At 43.6% G+C, this 22,464-nt stretch overlaps 2 protein-coding genes across 2 annotated transcripts in view; one reads left to right on the forward strand and one right to left on the reverse strand.

Moving 5' to 3' along the window:
- The window catches only part of LOC310866383 (inactive dipeptidyl peptidase 10-like), a gene marked incomplete at both ends in the record, with an annotated part of 41,918 nt that extends 28,608 nt beyond the window's left edge, over positions 1 to 13,310 (forward strand). The window contains 12 exons of the mRNA XM_083775989.1: positions 678 to 769; positions 2,781 to 2,902; positions 3,699 to 3,746; positions 5,127 to 5,225; positions 6,483 to 6,552; positions 7,236 to 7,430; positions 9,213 to 9,267; positions 10,272 to 10,371; positions 11,368 to 11,423; positions 11,710 to 11,782; positions 12,420 to 12,496; positions 13,170 to 13,310. Coding sequence (XP_083632115.1) covers positions 678 to 769; positions 2,781 to 2,902; positions 3,699 to 3,746; positions 5,127 to 5,225; positions 6,483 to 6,552; positions 7,236 to 7,430; positions 9,213 to 9,267; positions 10,272 to 10,371; positions 11,368 to 11,423; positions 11,710 to 11,782; positions 12,420 to 12,496; positions 13,170 to 13,310 — 1,128 coding nt within the window. The remainder of the gene's footprint in view (positions 1 to 677; positions 770 to 2,780; positions 2,903 to 3,698; positions 3,747 to 5,126; positions 5,226 to 6,482; positions 6,553 to 7,235; positions 7,431 to 9,212; positions 9,268 to 10,271; positions 10,372 to 11,367; positions 11,424 to 11,709; positions 11,783 to 12,419; positions 12,497 to 13,169) is intronic.
- Positions 1 to 22,464, reverse strand: part of LOC310867339 (protein EOLA1) — a 388,860-nt gene that overhangs the window by 264,977 nt on the left and 101,419 nt on the right. The window lies entirely within an intron of this gene.

A 22,464-nucleotide genomic window follows, 5' to 3' on the forward strand; every position in this document is an offset into this window, starting at 1 on the left:
CAAAATATTCTTTAGTCTTAGGGTCCAATTTTACAATTTACAATTTAGGCATTTAGCAGACGCTCTTAATCCAGAGCGACTTACATTTAAGCAAGAACAAAAGCATGGGAATACATCACATAAAAGCATTTATCATGAGACATGCGTAAGCTAAGAAGGTAACAGTGGAATATCTATATGATGAAACTATACATACACTATACATAATAAACTATACATATTCACTACTATGCTATACATATGTACTATGGCGTGCTATGACTATATACAATACAATTATAGTGCTGTCTACATAACATGCTATAAGTCTGTGTCAAATGCTATCTAAGCCAACAGAAATGCTATCTAAGGGGTTAGGGTAAGTGCTATGCGCCATGATGGAGTCTGAAAAGGTGGGTTTTCAGGCTACGGAGGGAAGATTGGGAGTGATGCTGCAGTTCTGACTGCAATGGGAAGTGCATTCCACAGTTTTGGAGCCAGAAGGGAGAAGAGTTTGGGACGTGTGGAGCGTTGTCCCGGCGTTTTTAGTGAGGGTACTTCCAGGTCCGAGAGGCTAAATGTCATCAAATGGTCCGTGGCTGAAATGCAGAATAAATAATTGACCTTGACCTTTCATTATACATTATATATTTGTATTAACGTGATAACATTGGCTTTCATTATAGCTCCCCCAACAGTCTAAAGGTCAGGAGGTCAACCTTCGACACCTGACCTCGGGCAGCTGGGAGGTGTGTCAGATCTTGGCCTACGATGATGACGCCCGCTGTGTGTGAGTATAGCACGTTAGCATGTTAGCATCACTGTGTGTGAGTGCTATTGTCTGTAGTTAGCACATTATAACCATTGTATGTGAGTGTCTGTATTTAGCACGCTATCATCACTGTGAGTGTACTGTGGTTAGCATGTTAGCATCACTGCGTGTGAGTGTACTGTGGTTAGCACGTCAGCATCACTGCGTGTGAGTGTACTGTGGTTAGCACGTTAGCATCACTGCTTGTGAGTGTACTGTGGTTAGCACGTCAGCGTCACTGCGTGTGAGTGTACTGTGGTTAGCACATGAGCATCACTGCGAGTGAGTGTACTGTTTTTAGCACGTTAGCATCACTGCATGCTAGTGTACTGGAGTTAGCATGTTAGCATCACTGTGCGTGAGTGTATTGAGGCTAGCACGTAAGCATCACTGCGTGTGAGTGTACTGTGGTTAGCACGTTAGCATCACTGTGTGTGAGAGAGCGTACTGTTGTCTCCCAAATAGATTATTATGAAATAAATAGTGAGGTTTGTGTTTTGCAGTTACTTCCTGAGCACAGAGGATGGACCGACACAAAGACATCTGTACAGGTACATCATTACAACAGAAGGGAGAAGAGTTTGGGACGTGTGGAACGTTGTCCCGGCGTTTTTGGTGAATGTTCATCCAGTTTCCCTGCATTGGCTGATCTGAGCGAGCGGGAGGGTTGGTAGCATCCGATCAGACTTGCAAGATATGGGCGTGCCATACCTTTGGTTGCTTTAAAAGCCAGCATCACAGTTTTATTCTCTGTGCGGGCAGCAACCGGGAGGTGGAGGGAGCAGAGAAAGGGGGAGACATGTGAGAATTATGGCTGGTTGAAGATCAAGCGAGCTGCGGCATTCTGGACCAATTGTAGAGGCTTAAGTGCGCATGCCGGTAGGCCAATAAGGAGAGAGTTAGGGGAGCTGTTAGACATGAGCTCCATGCTTCTGTTCTCAACCAATCACACACACACTTCACAACTAAGCACCCGATTTTAGACCAATCACATATTCATAATAGAGCAGCCTATTTAATGCTCTTAGTGTTCATTCAATGTTAACGCACAGTGCCGATAGAATGTAGCGGATGGCGTCAGTTTTCATCCGGGTCACACAGCGTCGAAACTTCACAGGTGCAAGTTGTTTTAGCAGGAGCAGACATGGCTTAGCTTTCGCCAGAAACGGTAATATGTCTGGCGCGATGCGATCAAAAATCACTATTTACCACTGCACTATTTACCACTGCACCTTAAAAGGGTGACCTCCCTTGCTGTTTTTAAGAGCGAGTTGAAAACCTATTGTTTAGATTGATCTTGTGTTCACATTCAATGTTCTGTTACAATTTTCCTTATAGGGTTAGGGGATCTTCTTTGTTTAACTCAGCCATAGATTCAGTGGCCGCCTCAGTGTTTGGGTCCACAAACGCCTGAATTTTTCCGGGTTCAGATTTTTCTTCTTTCTCTCCCGCCTTTTCCTCCTCTCTCTTCCTTTTCTCCCCCTGGGGTGGCTTGTTGAAGGTCCATGGTATCTCTGTGGCTAGGGGGGAAGCATCTTCCCCCTGTCCTGGCCCAAGTTCTTCAGGAAATTGGACATGTCAATGATTTCCATCTTCTTCATTTTGGCATTGGTGAAGAGGCTTATAGTCCACATATAATCCGTTCATAAAGAACCTGGTAATGCTGATGAAGATCAAGGAGTCTATGTCTAACGACACCCTCCCTGCTGCCGTGGGGAGGGCTTTCAGTCTGAATAATGAAGTGAAACGAAATGAAAATTCAGACTGAGTGTCAGGCTAAACGTTGGGTGAAATTCACCCGAACACCTGCCTGTAGGAAAACAACAAAACAGGGATGTGGGCAGGGAAACAAACCTGCTTCTGATGTCACTGTGAGTATCATGAAGCTACCTGAGGAAATCACCTGGGTTTAGTGTTCTAGGGTCAACCAGAGTGTCCACATTGTGAGAGTCCATTGTGTGTGTGTGTGTGTGTGTGTGTGCGTCTTTAGCGTGTCCACAGTAGATCCGTCCCACAGACGGTGTGTGAGCTGCTTCCTCTTCACGCCTCAGTGCTCGTACTACAGTGCCCTCTTCAGCCCAGACTACCAGCATGTTCTCCTGAGCTGCAGAGGTAGGTACTACTACTACTTATCATGTTGTACTAGGTAACTAGCTAGGTAATAATCTGCATTGTCCTGAAGGATATTGGTCTTCACAGTCTGTTCAAACACCCATATCAAAAACAACACTACGTTAATAACTACTACGTTTTAATTAACTCACTGCCAAGAACGAGTTAGAAACGTATTTTAGTTTTATGCGAGGGTTAATGTATGGCGGTGTTTAAACATCGAAGGGAAACGATGCCCGATGACGTTCTGACCGACCGAAACGTTGCTGCTTAACCCATTCTGGGCGGGACCCCTTTTCGGTGCTTTAATCTTTATCTATTGAAAAATAGAAGATCTACATGCTTCTAACGTGGCACCGAGTGCCGCGCTACGAGCTTGTAGATCTGCTATTTTTTCAAAAATAATGAAAATGATTAAAAAAAATCATTGGATGAAAAAAAAAATATATATATATATATATATTATATCAGAGAGAACGTTTTTAACTCAAATCTTTGCTTCTGAGGGGTTCCTGGAACAACATATCAGCATTCCAGATGGGGTTCGGTGGCCAAATACAGATAATTCTGGGGGTCCTTGACATGAAATATATTGAGCACCACTGAAAAATAGAACATTTTCAGAAAACTGTCAGGATTTAGAAGACAAAATTGATTAAATAACATTCTGTAAGTGAAGACAGTGTGCGGGATTCCACTTTTTTTCCGACTCGTAAAGACCATGGTGGCTAAAACAAAATTAAATGATGCGTATCTCAAAATAGGTCCTATACTTATTTTCTTTTTTTTTCTCCAGGACCTGGAATTCCACAAACAACTCTACACAGACTGACTCATATGACGGGTAGGTGCGTTGAAGTCATTTAATGTGTGTGCTGTCTTGTCTCGTCTTTCGGTCACTCACATCAAGTGTGTTTGGCCGATACGGTTGGATTGCGTTGCTGCTACGTTGGTTTTCCGTGGCGTCTTGCGGTTTATGGTAAACGAGTTGCTACCTCCACTTGGGTTTTAAAGTCCCCCAAACGTCACTTCACATTTATTGTTCCTTTTTACTTATTGTTTCCTTTTTTTACAAGGGCCAGTTTCGAATTGCAGCCGTCCGTGGGTGCTCTTTGAGAGCGGTTTTGAAGGAGTCAAGGGATTTAATGACTGTTGGTAGGGCGTTCCACATTTTAGTGGCATAGGAGCAAAATGTATTTAACCCCTTGTTTGAGCCAAAGGACATGGCAGCATTATGTTGAGTTTGCGGGCTGAAAAGTTTGGGAACCCATGAACTAGACCATTGGTTCCCAACCTTTTTATACTGAATTACCACCTCGACCTCAGAAAAATATTTGTCTCTCCAACTACCATCATAATAACTGATGTTAAAATACAGGAGCGTATACCTGCCCTTTGTGTTCCATTCATAAGCCATTCCTGACAAGACGAATCACTAATCAGCACAATATTTTTAATGTGATGAATCCGTCCTCAAATCGGCTAGGTGTGCTGTCATGCTCATTTCAGCACGGCTGGATAGCCTATTTCAACCAATTGCTTGGTCAGAAGAACTACCTGTAGTAATATAAATATTTCATTCCACTTTGGTCTTTTTTCTTCTTTTTTTTGGGCGACTCCTCTGTGTACCACCAGTGGTACTAGTACCAGTGGTTTGGATAGAACCTCTGAACTAGAAAAAAGAAGGGGAAAAAAACTCTGTTTATCAACGATCGTGGGATCGATCGTACTGGAGATAAATAAAATATTATGAGACTATACTTGAAAGATGTAAGGAGAAAAAAAAAGAAAACGCCGCCAGTACGTGGTTTTTTGTATGTATTGATATACTGCGCCAGCGAATTCAGGGACGGGCACACATGCCCTTTCAGAACACAAATGCAGCATTTACTATGGTGAAATAAATGCAAATACCCCTCCTCTCCTTTCCATGCCATGCCGGAAGGCAGCATTCAGGAGAATTGCTTTTTCCCCCCTGAAGTCTCCTGAACTTGAACGCAGCATTTTGCGTTGAATACAATTTGTTTAGAAATCCACGTTGTTACATCGCATCTCCATTAGCCAAAGAGTACTGGGTTGCTGACAACAAGCTCACAACAAGCTCGAGCTTGTAGATCTGCTATTTTGTCCAAAAGTGCCCTCTTACGGGATTTCAGCCCCTGCCTCTCAAACACACTCTGCACGTCCCTGAGCAAATTCATAATATTTGTTGTTGTTCTTTCAGAGAGTGTCATGGTGGAGGACAACGAGGTCTTAAGGGACGCTCTGGTTTCCATGCCGATGCCCAAGAGGGACAGGAGAAGCGTACTCATCAACGACCTCGGTAAATTAACTAAGCAGCGTTGATTTTGACAGAATCTTTTGATTTGTCATAGTCTCTTCTCTTGAATAGTTTTCAGTCACATTTTAGTCACCTGGTATGTTTTAGTGTTAGTCTAGTTTTAGTCGACTATGTATCATAAGATTTTAGTCGACTAAAATGTATTTTGGCGGGCCTTGATGCCGTCGTAATGACACTTGCTGAAAATAGCCGATCTACAAGCTTCTAAATCTGCCATTTTCAGCATGCAACCAAGTGTAATATGGCTTGGATCCATTAGTCCCTTCCTAACATTTTAGTCTAGTTTTTATTTGTTGACGAAATTGTTTTAAGGAAGGAGGAGAGACCTGCACACCGCCACTTGCTGGTTCAAGAAGTTTATTTTAAGAGTCGTAGCAACGTTTCGGCCTTTCGGCCTTCTTCAGGCATGACGAAATTGTTAAAATATTTACTCTTAGTTTTACTCATCATAGCTTAGTTTTCATTTAGTTTCCATTTAGTTTTCGTCAGTGAAAAAAGGTATAGTCGACAAACATTTTTCGTCATAGTATTAGTCGACGAAATCAACACTGTAACTAAGTACATTTAGTCAAGAGGGACAGGAGAACCGTACTCTACTCTACTGCTCATCGATGACCTCACTATGCTACTGAAATATTACACTGAAGGGCAGTGCTGTAAAGGAGTGGTTCCCAAACGTTTTCTTGTCAAGGACCCCCAAACTGACACATTAGCCCGCGGACCCCCATTTGAAAAGATATGCCAGGCCACTCCCGTAAGAGAAGATTTTTACACTCCATTCCATACACTCTCAGAGTTAGAGAGGTATTATTAAAGCACATTATGTAGACATAGCACTCTATAGTGTATACGTATAGTTTCATTTTACAGATGTTCTACTGTTGAGCTGCGTTCAGACCTTTTTTTTTTTCCAGTCGCGCCAATCACTTCCCGTTTGCCCCTGTTCGTGCCGTGCCCGTTCGCGCAACTTCTCGTCTTTGCGTTGACTGTAATCGCGCCGCTCTATCCATCCAAATCTGAACGCAATCTTTAGACGGATGTTATAGGTTCTTAACTTTCCTCATTATCCTAGATGAATATTCATGTCTATGCATTTGATGTATTACCATGTGTTGTTCTTGCTTACTGTGAGTCGCTCTGGATTATGAGCGTCTGCTATGTGCCTACATTGTATATTATAATGACAGTGTGTGTCATTGGATGAAAGCTGCTTCATCTGTTGTTTTTTTTTGCCCACAGCTCTCCGTCTGGAGATCAGTGTCCCTAAACATCTGGACGAGACCAAGCAGCACCCTCTCCTCCTGATGATGTACGTGTTGTTAATAAAATGTCACTGTTAACACTTATTATGTCCAGGACGTGTCCACATGTCTTCAAAATAAGGGCCTTTCTCGGCCCCACCCCTCTCACATTGTTTATATTGTGTTTAGGATCCAAGATGGCCGCAGGCACCAGGAGCGGGTGGGGCGGAGGTGAACACAATATAAACAATGGGAGAGAGGTGGGGCAGAGAAAGGCCCTTATTACACCCGTAGGACACGTCTTTAGGTCCTTTTTAATGATATGAGACTTATTAGCGTGATGTAGTAAAGGAACATTATAACTCCCGGTTTTGGGGGGAAATGGAAGTCTGGGCTTTTCAGAATAAAATCTCCCTCATCTGCTGGGCACGCTTTCGCCTTTATTTTGAAACATCCCGGTGCATAAAAAGTGTTAACAGTTTTCTGAAACCAAGCAGCACCCTCTCCTGTGAGCTGCCATTCTCCCGTAGAGCGTCTTGTTTAGATCCTTTTAATTCCGTATACTTTTTTCCCCACAACAACGGAGATAGAAGAGGTGTCGTTAAAGCAGACTACTGAAATGAACAGTTTCTGACTTTTAAACAGAATCACGTAGCAGGAACATAAACTGACATCGTTTTATTTTCCCAAACAGTAAAATGGCGTTTCTCCTCCTTTTATTTTGTTTTATTGTTTTGTTTCGTTTGGACAGAGCCAGCTCCCCCGGTGGCCAGAGCGTGAGCGACCGCTTCTCTCTGGACTGGGACTCGGTCCTGGTCAGCTCGGACCATGTGATCGTTGCCCGCCTGGACGCTCGGGGCAGTGGCTTCACTGGTCAGAGGGTTCTACACGGGCTGGACCAGAGACTGGGCTATGTGGATGTACAAGACCACATCGCTGCCCTGGAGTGAGTTTAATATAATACCAGATGTACAAGACCACATCGCTGCTCTGGAGCAAGTTCTGTTAGATTCATATCATAATGTAGATTAGGTTCTATTAAATCAATGGTTTTCAACCTTTTGCATGTCAAGGTCCATTATTTATTCGGCATTTGAGTCACGGACGACCGGTCTGAGAGGCTAAATGTTATCAAATGGTCATTTGATAACATTTAGCCTCTCAGACCCATTTGAGCCACGGACCACCATTTGATGACATTTAGCCTCTCAGACCCATTTGAGCCACGGACCACCATTTGATGACATTTAGCCTCTCAGACCCATTTGAGCCACGGACCACCATTTGATGACATTTAGCCTCTCAGACCCAAAACTAAAGAATATGTTTAGTTGTTGGATAAGGATTTGTCCACAATTCCATGATGTATTGATGTTGGTACCATTAGGAGAGATAACAGGCAAACGTTGATCAAAGTAACAATTCTACATTCTCTAATTGTGTAGACTTTAAGCAACGCAGATGTTTAACATTAATGTAACTCTTGAGAGTGTAAAATGAAATCAAACGTACGGTTCATTTGGTTTTATTTGACACTTAAAGCGCAAATAACATGCATTTTAAAACGGCTTTTAATATTTAATAATCATATTGTCTATGTCCCTCAAAGTTATTTCTAATGGTTTGAGCCTCAATCACCACTCTGATATAACCAGGCCTATATAACCAGGCCTTGTCAATTCTTTCTGGACTTTGAAAGCAGTTTTAGCTGCAGTACCACACTGTCCTGAGGTGGAGAGGGTGCTGATATGCAGATTATTTAATATTTGAGTCATTATAATACTCATGCTAGATAAAACCATGCTTGTTTACATTCCATGCCAGCTTGGAAAATCAACAATGGTGGACATTGTAAACAAAGTGGAAATGCAAATTTGCAACTGAAGACTGAAGAAATGGAGGAATTATACAAAGTAGGGTGACATTGATGACATCACGATGAGGCCAAAATCAGTCGAGCTGTTTCTGAGAGCAATTTCCATTAAAACACCCATATGACATGAAGGCCTGATTGTTCAAAATTGGTTATTTGTGGGGATAGAAAACACACATGGGAGCCCCAAAAACACAAAAGAAATTGAAAAAGTTGAATTTTATGTTATAGGTCCTTTAACTCTCAAGAGTTAAAGATCTATTGAGGGTCAATTTGGTTATCAACTATCCATCATTTAGCTGGGGACCACCTGGAAACTCCTGAAGGACCACTGGTGGTCCCCGGACCACTGCTTCAGAACCACTGTATTATGAAAAATAATACTAGTAATCTATGTACTTAAGTATTTCTTACATGTCGTCCCCATCATGTTTTTTTTTGCTCCCTGATTCCGATCATTTGATTTTTGAAACGCAACAAATGTGAATAACTTAATTTGCAGGCTAGTACTAATGCTAACATGCGGCTAACTGCTATTGCCACACACACACACACACACACACACACACACACACACACACACACACACACACACAATCTTTGAATATATATTCTTTCGTTTTTAACTCAAATCTTTGCTTCTGGGGTGGGGGGGGGACGTGACGGGATGGGACAACATATTTTCAGATGAGGGTCGGCGGTCATATCATTTCTGGGGTTCCTTGACATGAAAATGTTTGAGAACCACCGACATAGAAAAACAAGGTTTTTCAGACATTTTGTAGAATCAGTTCTCAGGTCTAAATGGGTTAAATCAGTCATGTTCCAAACCAGCGACCCTCTCTCATCTCCCAGATACCTGCTCAGGCTGCCCTATGTTGACGGGACCAGAGTTGGAGTGTACGGAAAGGTACAGTAACATGGCTTATCTGTTCAGCTGCTGCTTGAAGGTACAGTAACATGGCTTATCTGTTCAGCTGCTGCTTGAAGGTACAGTAACATGGCTTATCTGTTTAGCAGCTGCTTGAAGGTACAGTAACATGGCTTATCTGTTTAGCAGCTGCTTGAAGGTACAGTAACATGGCTTATCTGTTTAGCAAGCTGCTTGGTTACACTGATATGGCATGCATCATCTTTAGGGACAAGGAATAGAACAAGGATGGAGTGCTGTGATTCTTTTCTCCCTCCTAAAACAGGATAATCGGGTACTATGATTAAACTAGGAGAATGTTTTTGTACAGTAAGTGTTAAAAGGATCCCTGTATTAAAACATTATACTTGCACTCTATAACTAAAATTACAAAATAATAACACCATACATATATATTTCTTTCATAAATAGAGAATGTTTCACTCAATAGGGACTGCTCCCGTTGCAAGTTGATGATGTCATATGCCCATGTGTGGTCTAGCCCTATGGAATTATGGAATGCATATGCTAATACAAAAACAACGTAATACTTCCTAAAGTTAATATGAGCATCAAAGCAACATTTAAGATATTTCTCATCACGTGTTAATCTAAATCTTCTAAACGTCATTAACATTTTTTTTTTCTTTTTTAAAGGGTGAAGTTTCCCATTAATTGCATGTGTCCCCCCCCCGGGCCGCCGGTTGCCCATGCTGTACTTCAGTGGTTCCCAAAGTGAGGTCCGGGGACCCCCATGGGTCCTCGAGGGTCCAAAGCTAGTTTGGAACTGGATCCTTATGGATAAATTGGGGTCTCGGAGATAGAAATGCCATTAAATGGGGGTCTGTAGACTATGCATGTAAAACTGGGGTCCTTGAAATTAAACGGGTTGAGAATCACTGCTAGAGCCGTAAAAAATCTTCTCTTATAGGGGTCCCTGGCATAGTTTGGGAACCACTGCTGTAATGTCTTGGTACTGTATGTGTATTGTTGGTGCACTGCAGGCCTACGGTGGGTTCCTCAGCACACTGCTGCTCTTGTCTCATGGTTCCATGTTCAAGTGTGGCGTCGCCGTGACTCCAGTCACCAACTGGAGACTCTACGGTACGAGAAACCTCAGCAGTATTTGATCAAATAGAATCGATTTAGCGTTAGACCCTACTGCATCGTCTATTTCTGTGTTGTCAGAAACATTCTTGAGTTGAGTTGAGAGTGCAACGTTTAGCTGGGATTCACAGAGCAGCTGTGCTCCATGGGGGGAGGAGGGCAGAACACAGCCATGGAGCAGAGCTGCTCTGTGAAACCAATGGACTCCCATTGAAAATTAATTATGAGCTGATCTGCCCCCCATCTCCCCCCGGAACAGAGAGAGCGATTTTGTGTGTGTGTGTGTGTGTGTGTGTGTGTGTGTGTGTGTGTGTGTGTGTGTGTTTACATGGCTGTATGTTGGACACAGCATAAAATCCACGCAGTGCAGCCAGGTGCTCTGAGCCTTTGATTAGACAGCAGCATGTTATAGAGTGGAGCGGTCATTATCAATAAATGGCACAGCTGAATTCAGTGATTGACCAATCCGAATCGCGCATTCAACCAAGCTGTGCAATAAGTGTCATTATTTAATGCCATGCTGTCTCACATGTAGCTAAAGCTTTTAGAAATCATCGCCACACTGTGTCTCACATGTAGCTAAAGCTTTTAGAAACCATCACCATACTGTGTCTCACATGTAGCTAAAGCTTTTAGAAACCATCACCATACTGTGTCTCACATGTAGGAAAAGCTTAATAGTATCCATCGCCATGCAGTGTATCACATGTAGCTTTTTGAAACATCACCATACTGTCTCACATGGGCTAAAGCTTTTAAAACAATCACCATACTGTGTCTCACATGTAGCTAAAGCTTTTAATCATCGCCATACTGTCTCACATGTAGCTAAGGCTTTTAAATCATCACCATACTGTGTCTCACATGTAGCTAAGGCTTTTCAATCATCACCATACTGTGTCTCAAATGTAACTAAAGCTTTTTGAATCAGCATAATAAAAGGTTCAGAACAGCATGTTCCTCATCTCTCCTGTTTCTTCCTGTAAACTAAAGGCTCAGCCTTCACTGAACGATACTTTGGATTTCCAGGCAAGGATAGCAGATATGACGTAAGTAAGACTTATTATTTTCTTTCTTGCTTTCTTGCTATCTTGTTTTCTTGCTTGCTTGCTCTGAGGCTTTGATTAGACAGCGGCCTGTTATAGAGCGGAGCGGTCTGTTATCAATAAATAACATACCGCAATCGGAAACAAGGATGCAACCAAGCTGTGTAATAAACTGTAATAACTCTTGGTTAAACCTTGTCGTTCCACAGATCTCCAGTCTGCTCAGTAACAGCTTGTCATTCCACAGATCTCAACTTAGTCTGCTCAGTAATGTTGTGTCGTTCCACAGATCTCCAGTCTGCTCAGTAACGTCTCTGGAACCGTCCAACGGAAACTTCTCATTGTCCACGGCACTGCTGACGGTGAGAGCCACTGTTAATTACGCTGGCTATAACTATGACAATTATTTTTGAAATGTTGGTCCAGTTTTCACTGACGAACACTAGATGAAAACTAAATAAAAAAACTAAGCAATGATGACTAACATGAGTCAATAAATATACAGCCAATTTAATCAACAAAGACTAGACTAAAATGTAATTGAGGGACTAGTGGAGAAGAGATCCAGTAGAACTAAATGTCAGGGAGGGACTAGTGGAGAAGAGATCCAGTAGAACTAAATGTTAGGGTGGGACTAGTGGAGAAGAGATCCAGTAGAACTAAAAGACGAGCCATTTTATGTTTGGTTGTGTGTGGGTGTCACACTCAGAAAATAGCTGATCCACAAGCTCACAATGCAACACGTTGACTCAGTTAATACGAATGTTATGTTAAAATCTCATTACTTTGCTGCTTAAAACCTTCTCCACTGCACAAAGAAGAAAGCCATAATTTCACAGAACTGCAGCCTACAGGAGAACAGAGTCAGAGAGAGCGTGGTGAATCAAGTGTAATGTATGGATCACAGAGGGAGCGTGGTGAATCCAGTGTAATGTACTGTATAGATCACAGAGAGAGCGTGGTGAATCCAGTGTAATTGTTGTCGACCTTTGTTCACAGCTACCGTTCACTTCCAACATTCCGCTGAGCTGGTGAAGCTGCTGACGACATCGAACAACGCTAACTACACGCTGCAGGTGACCGCCCCCACCGTCCGTGTTCCGTTCATAACAGACACATACAGCCCCCCCTCCCCTCTTTACCCGTGCAGTACTTAGTTTAGACTAGTCATTGGTTAGACCAGTCATTAGTCCTATACAACCTATCTCAAACCATCACCCTAAAAGGCAGTCCATACTCTCTCCGACCACCAAACTTTTCGTCGGAAAGATAAGACTTTAATTTCTTCTCCGAAGTAGAGTTCGGAGAGTCACATCATATGGGAGTGCAGCTTTCAGAACAAAAATTCGGAGGAATGCGTTTCAGAAGTTGCGAGTGACGTCATGTTGTAGTTGTACCGGAGCTTTCCGACGAAAAGTTTGATGGTCGTAGATAGTATGGACTGCCCTTAACCCTAACCTCCCACGGGGCAGCACACCTAAACCTAACCTTAACCCTCTCCCAACCCTTAATCTGGTCGTTTTAACGGACCCCTCACCAACCTTAATCCGGTCGTTCTAACGCACTCCTCACCAACCTTAATCCGGTCGTATTAACTCACCCCTTATCAACCTTATGTCTAACCAAAGGATGCCTCCCTTTAAATTATCAATTAATTAGGACCTGAGGCGGATTCTATAAAAGAGCTACAGTAAGCCGCAATTATAGATCGAGTTAACAGTGGTCCGTGTGTGTCGTCCTGTGGTTCAGATGTTCCCAGATGAAGACCACCACATGGCTTCGGTCCAGAGCCAGCACTACATGCTGACGTCAGTGCTCCAGTTCTTCAGGTCCTGCTTCCAGGAGGAGATGCTGGTCCCCGGCCCCACCTCGTCCAAGGAGGACGACTAGCTCCTTCCATACAGTACAGAAGTCCTGACGACGTCACTCACTGTCTCATCCCCTGTTATAGAGTACAGAAGTCCTGACGTCACTCCAAACCTTCAAGGACCCCCACATTGACACTTCATGTCAAGGACCTCCAAATTGACACTTTTCATGTCAAGGACCCCCACGTTGACACAAATTAGCCTGTGGGTGCCCCATTTGAAAAGATATGCCAGGGACCCCCATAAGAGAAGATTTTTACAGCCCTAGCAGAGATCCTCAACCTGTTTAATTTCAAGGACCCCCAGTTTGACATGCATTAGTCTACGGACCCCCATTTAATGGCATTTCTATCTCTGGGACCCCTGATTTATATAGTAAAATCATGTTTATTTAACTCTGGAGAGTGTACTTAATGGTACCCTAACTTTCAGCAGATGTTTCCCGGCTCCCAAGCGAGTTGGGTTGGAACAAATTGAGAGGTGATAGTAGTCACCTTTAATGAACACATTTTGTGATGAAAGCTTAGCGAAATGTTTGGCAAATCTGCAAAAAACGAAATGCTTACCACTTGTTTTTTGCAGATTTGCCAAACATTTCGCTAACTTTCCCCAACTAACTGTGATGTCCCAGATGTGCAGACACAGAGCATCACCAAACCATGTCCGCAGGTTGTAATGGAATTATGACAATACGACATCGAGGTGCCTTTTTACATAATCTCAACACCGTGATTCTGTTTCCCAGCATGACGTCTAGTGGTATATATTATGTTATATATTATTATTACTTCCAGTTAACTAGTAAAGTAACTAGTTACACTCCTGTTGTGAGTAATAAGTAAGTAATAAGTAATACATTTAAAGTAATAAGTAATACTATTACTTACTCGTTTAGAGTAACTTTGACAGTACTGCGTCTAATACAATACAATCAAATCAAATTCACTGCCAAGGATATTTAACCAACATTAACATAGCCCTCATGTCACACTTTTTCATATTTTACTTGCCCTTCTAAGTAGTCACAGAATATTTATTGGTGAATGTGAATGGCGGTGAATGAGTTGATGGTAACAGCGGATTAAACAATTCACCTATAGCTAAGACCCGGCCTCTCCCACTTAGACACTCCCACTTGGACACTTTCCAGCCGGGCTATTCATTCCAAAGTAAATATCATGGATTTTACATACTGGTTCTATGATTCTATCTCTTCGAAATCCAACAACAACACTGGAAAAATATGTGCGTGGGATTTCTTTTTTAAACCCATGTTATGCTTTGCTGTGATTGGACCATAGCAGTTTGGAGAGGGGCTTAGCTGTAGGTAAATTAAACCCCCCTACCGTCATCGGTGGACAGAGTCAATATGCGACTGTTGTGAGCTTGAAGTTATTTCGGCTATCCTTGGCGAATGTTCCGCCCAGAACAGGCGGCGTCGTGTTTTCTATAAAGATGAGGAGAGGGTAGATAAAAATAGATGTACTTTATTTATAAAAGTTAAAAGAAGCCAACATGTTTCAACTCCAAGTTAAAAGAAGCCAACGTGTTTCAACTCCAACAGAGTCTTCATCAGGCCAGGGGCCTTTAACTTTTATGAATAAAGTACATCTATTTTTATCCACCATCTCCTCATTTATAAATTTTGAGTGCTCGGATCACTTTTCTTTAGTGACTTTATAGTGTTCTGTTTTATTGCATGTACAGGTAGGTATAATGGTAATCGGGATTTAGAAGATACCAGAGACTCTATAGCCTACTAGTAGTGTCCACACATTGTTCAATATCTATGTCTTTTGGTATTATAAGCAATGATGTCCTTCTAAACCTAAGGCCTGTTCATATAGTCCAATTTTCTGTGAAGAGGTGACGACCGAAAAGTACAACATAACGTCACGCCTGGACTATGAAGAAACTGGACTATGAATAGGCCTTTAAGAAGTGACAACCTTTTCGGAGGTCACCTCACAAGGTCTATTCATAGTCGAGTTTTCTGTGACGAGGTGGCCACCGAAAACTACAACATGACGTCACTGAGCCGCGGTGATCACCGCTCACACAACACATCTAAAACTACAACATGACGTCACTGAGCCTCGGTGGTCACCGCTCACACAACACATCTAAAACTACAACATGACGTCACTGAGCCGCGGTGGTCACCGTTCACACAACACATCTAAAACTACAACATGACGTCACTGAGCCTCGGTGGTCACCGCTCACACAACACATCTAAAACTACAGCATGACGTCACTGAGCCGCGGTGGTCACCGCTCACACAACACATCTAAAACTACAGCATGACGTCACTGAGCCGCGGTGGTCACCGCTCACACAACACATCTAAAACTACAACATGACGTCACTGAGCCGCGGTGGTCACCGCTCACACAACATATCTAAAACTACAACATGACGTCACTGAGCCGCGGTGGTCACATGACGTCACTGAGAAAGAAAGAAACAAAAAAACAAACAAACAGTGGCTGGTGTCAGTACTTGGATGCATGTAACATCCCGGAAAATGTGAAGAAATAAATGCATATATTTTTATTTTAAAGAATGGAGGGAAAACAGGGTAAAATAAGCCAGGCTTCATTAGTATGCTGCTAGTAGTGAAATACTTTATTCCATTCATCTCGTCATGTTATTTATCATTCTGTCAAACATCAAAGGAGGGAAGGCCGTACTTATGATCCTCACTACAACAGACCATTGATTGACGTAACTAGGTCAATCTATTGATTCAGATTTTACAGGACAAACCATTACATCTGTTACCATATTGTACGTAGCTGCTCATGTAACTGTCTCACGCCGTTGCTACAGTAATTAATTTTATTTTTATATTATGTATTTCACTGCACTCTTATCAGGAATTATTGAATATTTGAACCTGTTTTCTTGGTTTTGAGCAATAGCTCTAGTCATGTGGCAGCCAAAAGTCTATGGACTTTTAATGTTTGTTTAGAGCACATTGAACAGAGTTTATAATAATTCTGTCTAAAATCATTCATTCTATTTCTATAAGTCTGCCCTTTCCTGAACAATAAAAATGTTGGTTCTAAGCATGATTTATAAATACACAAATGATAGATAGTTGGTATGAAGCATGATTTATAAATACACAAATGATAGTTGGTATGAAGCATGATTTATACACAAATTATATGAAGCATGATTTATAAATAGACAAATGATAGAGTTGGTATAAGCATGATTTATAAATACAGAGTTGGTTGGTTGTATGAAACATGATTTATAAATATACAAATGCTAGTGTTAGGTTATAAAGTTCAACTGGAGCCACAAACCACCAGGAATCAGCATTTTTGTATTATCCAGTTTTATTAGGATAATAAAGGTTGACATTGATCAACTGTTGACATGGACATTGATGATGATTGCCTTGATGGTTCTATAAATAAACAAAGGAAATAAAATAGTTATAGTATCTTTCTACATAAACATTAAATTATAAAGTATGGCCTTTAGTTCATATTTATACATTTCCTATTGCATATTCAAATAATAATTAGCCACATATCTAGTATAAGTTCATAATATAAATCAGAATATAAGTTTAAATCAAATGCATCAGTCTTAAATATAACCCACATCATGGTGACTTACATTGAAACAAGTTCAAAGACGCATAGGGAATCATCTGTTCATGCACACAGCAAACAAGGGTGGCTGAGGGCTGTGCATGTGTTTGAAGACAAAAGGACAAGTGAGCATGATCCAGGCCTGCTTTATTGGGAGGAAGTGAGGGAGGCAGTGAGGCACTGCCACAAGTCCTTCCTGAGCCATGGTGGGGTCTCCTTGTGGAGCGGAGGGGAACTTGCCCTTTACAGTTTGTGACACACCAACGATAGTTGGTATGAAGCATGATTTCTCCCCTCTGCTTTACAGCCTGTTGTAAACGTGTGACGTAGGTAGGGCTGCGTCTATTAATCCATTAATCGTAATCAAATCGATTATTCAATTAGTTGTGTAGCCTACTAGGAGTATACTGGTTACTGTAAAGTTTTGTTTTAGCAGATGTGCATAAGTTGGAATAGAGGGTATGTGGTTATGCGGGAATGCCTACTGAGTGGCAAAACACCCCTACTTTCTGGCCTTGAACAGCCCATACATAGAAACAGACATAGAAACAGAAAAGTCCTATTTAATTGCATTAAATTACTTTAAACAACACAGATCTGCCGTTCACTTTATGCATGTGCATACCCTCTATTGAGGGTGTCTGGGGTGTTGAGGGGTGGGGCCAGATGTTGATCGAAAATTATTATCACGGTTTCACTTTCATTGAGGTTTAGAAATCACACCTGTGTAAAGTGAGGGGCGCTCTTATCATCTTAATTCTTTCTTTCCCATGTCCGTATGTATACGTCTGTATGTACAGACCCCAATGTATACTCCGTCTATATAATGGTTGAGTCCCACCGCAGCGTTTAACATCGCTCCGGTTCCCATGGCAACGCCCCATCGCTCCAGCTATGGGATTGAAAATATAATCACAGTGTAAAGCAGTTGAAAGGAGGATTTTCAAACCTCCATAAGTCAGACTCCAGGAGAGCTGTCCTTGGTGGATCTTCTGCCATCCAAATTTCTTAATTTGTGCCTTTGTACCGCGATGCTCCCGTCACGTAAAAGCTTCTGACGAAAGGTAAACAGTGTGTGCTTGTGCCAATGATACTCGAGTGTGTAGTGAGTGTGCAAACTCCGTCTTTTATAGTGAACGCGTATGGTGACACCTGGAACTGGGGTTTATGCTAACAGCTAGCCACAATTATAGTTATACAAGTTGATTAGGTGATGTAATGATGTAAAACAAACTGTGTCAAAACAAACATTAAATTATCTTTATTGTTAATGGGATTTAATGTTTGTGTTAGTGACTAACAAACATAAATTTCTCTTCATTGTCAATGGCGTTTTTAAAACAAACATTGACCTAAACACAAACATTAAACCTGTGTATAGGGAGCAACCCTCAAAAAGTTAGTGTAAATAGTAAATGGTGCATTTATATAGCAACTTTATCCATGGTGCTTTACGTTTGTGCATTACATTCACACACACACACACACACACATACATACACCGATGGCGGAGGAAACCATATGGGCAAAGCACCAACCTGCACATCAGGAGCAATTCGGGGTTCAGTGTCTTGCTCAAGGACACTTCGACACTAACTCTGGGGGAACCCGGGTTTGAACTGGCGATATGATTGGTTGAAACAGCCTTCTAGCCGTGGGTTAAACCAGCACCATTCACCACCTAGCCCTGGGCCTAATCACATTTAATAAATCACTCCGCACCGGAGTGCGCACCTGATTAGAGTACCCATATCAACAGCTGTGCGCCTGCGTCACTCGTAGCCTAGTCCTACTAGAGGGACATTCCTGTCCGTGCAGTTCTAATCAGGTGATAGGTGACAGGTGACACTATGGCTGCGCACACAGTTGCTGCGGCTCAGTGCTCTCCCGGTCGGTGCTTTGTATGGCTTGTTGTGTATTTGTTGTTTGTTCTATGTACTTTTTGTGAAGCGTACAACACCTACAGCCGGCAGGATCTCCTTAGGATAGGAGTTTGCCACAAGCGGAATGTTACAGCCGAGTTTCACCGCTTGCACAACACACCGGCGGACATCGCAAGGAGCCCCGGCTCGGTATGGTTTACTATCCCCGCCGGGAGGAGGCGAAGGCGGCGCGGAGAGAGGAGGCAGAAGCGGGGCTGCAGAGCTGGCGCGCTAGTCAGGCTACGGAGGCAGCCGCTCAAACCACCGCTTCCCAGCCTTTTTATCACAAACGCCAGATCCCTCGCTAACAAGATGGATGAATTGAGGCTACAGACTTCAGCGAATAAAACCGTGAAGGACTGTTGCATCATGTTGATCACGGAAACTTGGCTTCACTCACTCATACCGGACTCTGCTATCGAGCTGACAGGCTACACCGCACAGCGTCATGACAGGACGGAGAACTCGGGTAAGAGCAAAGGAGGGGGGCTCTGTATGTACGTCAATAACAACTGGTGTACAAATACAGTGATTGTAGATAGTCACTGCTGCCCGAACCTGGAGTATGTGACTGTGAAATGCAGACCCTTTTACTTGCCGAGAGAGTTTACCGTTGTCATGACGACGGCTGTTTACATTCCACCGGATGCTAATGCTAGCTTGGCTATCGGACAGTTACATGGCAGCATTAGCAGCCAGATGAGCAGACATCCTGACGCTGTACACATCGTAGCGGGGGACTTTAACCAGGCGGATTTGAAAGCAGCACTCCCCAAATTCCACCAGCATGTTAAATGTGCTACGAGAGGAGCTAACACTCTGGACAAGGTCTACTCTAACATCAAACTTGGCTACAGGGCAAAACAACTACCGCACCTGGGCAAGTCTGACCATATGTCCCTGCTTTTAATTCCTGCATATGCCCCCCTAAGGAAAACTGCCCCCACCATCACAAAAACTGTCAAAACTTGGCCTGAGGATGCCTCTGAGCAGCTGCAGGACTGCTTCGACAGAACCAACTGGGAGGTTTTTGAACACCAGGACCTGAATGTGTTCACAGACAGTGTTCTGTGCTATATAAAAAATTGCACAGACAATGTCACAGTGGACAAACGCATCCGGGTCTACCCCAACCAGAAGCCCTGGATGACCCGGGAGGTCCAGCGGCTGCTGAAGGAGAGGAACACCGCCTTCAGGTCTGAGGGTAGGGCTAACTACAGCGCAGCCCGAACGAACCTGAGGAGAGGCATCAGAGAGGCCAAGGCTGACTACAGGAGGAAGATCGAGGACCATCTGGACAGCAACAACAGCAGGCAGGTGTGGCAGGGAGTCCAGCAGCTTACCAACTACAGGACTACCGTCGGAGCTGTCGAGGGTGACGTCTCGTTGGCAGAGGAGCTAAACACCTTCTTTGCCCGCTTCGAGGCAGAGCCACCGGAGGCAGCAACGTCACACCCCACGGTCCACAGCAGCTTCACCTTCACAGTGGAGGAGCACGAGGTGAGGCGCACGCTGCGGGCCATCAACCCGAGGAAGGCTGCAGGTCCTGACGGCGTCACTGGACGTGTACTGAAGGACTGCGCGGACCAGCTGGCTGGGGTCTTCACCAAGATCTTCAACCAGTCCCTCGCCCAGTCCACTGTCCCACTCTGTCTGAAATCATCCACCATAGTCCCCCTGCCCAAGAAGCGCAACATCTCCAGTCTAAATGACTACCGGCCAGTCGCACTCACACCAGTGGTGATGAAGTGCTTTGAGAAGCTGGTCCGGGGTCACATCACATCACTCCTGCCCCGTGGCTTTGACCCCCACCAGTTCGCTTACAGGGCAAATAGATCCACAGAGGACGCCGTGGCCACAGCCCTCCATGCTGCACTGTCCCACCTGGAGCAGCAGGGGAGCTACGCGCGGATGCTCTTTGTGGACTTTAGCTCTGCTTTCAACACCATCCTCCCCCACAGACTGGTGGATGTTCTGGGGGAACTGGGTTTTCCACACAACACCTGCATGTGGATTAAAAGCTTCCTGTCTGGTCGCAGTCAGAGGGTGAGAGTGGGACAGCACATGTCTACGTCCCTCAGCCTCAGTACCGGCTCCCCACAGGGCTGTGTGCTGAGTCCGCTGCTCTACACCCTCTACACACACCAATGCACCCCCGCCCACCGCAGCAACACCATGGTGAAGTTCGCGGATGACACCACAGTAGTAGGGCTCATCTCCAAGGGAGATGAGTCAGCCTACAGGGATGAGGTGGTGCAGCTGACGGACTGGTGCAGAGAGAACAACCTGCTCTTGAACACATCCAAGACCCAGGAGCTGGTCATAGACTACAGGAGGAAGAAAACAGTCATTCCACCCCTGTTCATTAATGGGGACTGTGTGGAGAGGGTGTCCTCTTGCCGGTTTCTGGGAGTCCACATGGAGGAGGGCTTGACCTGGAGCACGAACACCTCTGAGCTGCTGAAGAAAGCCCAGCAGAGGCTCTACTTCCTGAGGGTGCTCAGGGGGAACAACATCACACAGAGACTGCTGGTGTCCTTCTATCGGTGCTCCATAGAGAGCATACTAACGTACTGCATATGTGTGTGGTACACCAGCTGTACAGTGGCGCAGAGGAAAAAGCTCCAGGGGGTCATAAATACGGCACAGAAGATCGTTGGCTGCCCTCTCCCCACACTGGAAGAACTACACAGAGACCGCTGTCATAAAAAAACTCTGAACATTATAAAAGACACTTCCCACCCCGCTCACTCACTGTTTGAACTGTTGCCATCAGGCAGACGGTACAGAGTGATCAAGTCCAAGACCAACAGATTCAGTAACAGTTTCTATCACACAGCGGTAGTTGCACTAAATGCTGCTAAAAAATGATCTGTTGCTGCGACACTTTTTAGTTTCTATTATCTATTATCTATTACCTTCTATTACTATTTATTATCTTAAGTACAATAAGGGTTTGTTGTACAAAGCTACACAAAGCTACACAAAGCTGTACACAGCTGAAAATGACATGCTTGTGCATTAGGGCTGCTGGGGTTGTGCAATAACAAGAAGTCATGTGTTTTTGTTTTATCTTGTACAGTATGTTTTGTGATATGATGCACTGATTGGTTGGCACTTTTAATTTCGTTGTACACGTTGCAATGACAAATAAAGATCTATCTATCTATCTATCATTCAAACATCCAGCACTCCGTTCAGAAATTGATTATATTGTTAATTTGTATTTATTGGGTGGACTTACTTGTGATGAATGGTTAGAAGAAGAGGAAGAGAAGGAGAACGCGAAACCAAACGAGAGATAAGTTGCATTGTCAAATGAAGAGCTCGAAACTTGGAGAAGTCTAGGAATGAAGTCACTACAGCTAAGGGCCGATTCATACTCCTATTTTACCGCTGTTTCGGAAATGATTTCGGCTCGTCAGAAATTTTCAGTAGCACCGAAGAGCCGACTTTAGGACGGTACCCCCCCCCACCCCCCGAACCTCAAATGACGTCACATTGTAGGCTCTACAGAGCCGAACAGAATTTTATTCGGCTCTAAAATATGAGTATGAATCGCACCTAAGGCAACTGCTTGGGCTATGAAGTGTTTCCGGGACAATTTGATAAACAACTAGATAAAGTGCCCATCGGCACAGG

This window comes from Protomyctophum parallelum, assembly GCF_964188405.1.
Source record: "Protomyctophum parallelum genome assembly, chromosome: 11".
In the NCBI taxonomy this organism is placed as follows: Eukaryota; Metazoa; Chordata; class Actinopteri; order Myctophiformes; family Myctophidae; genus Protomyctophum; species Protomyctophum parallelum.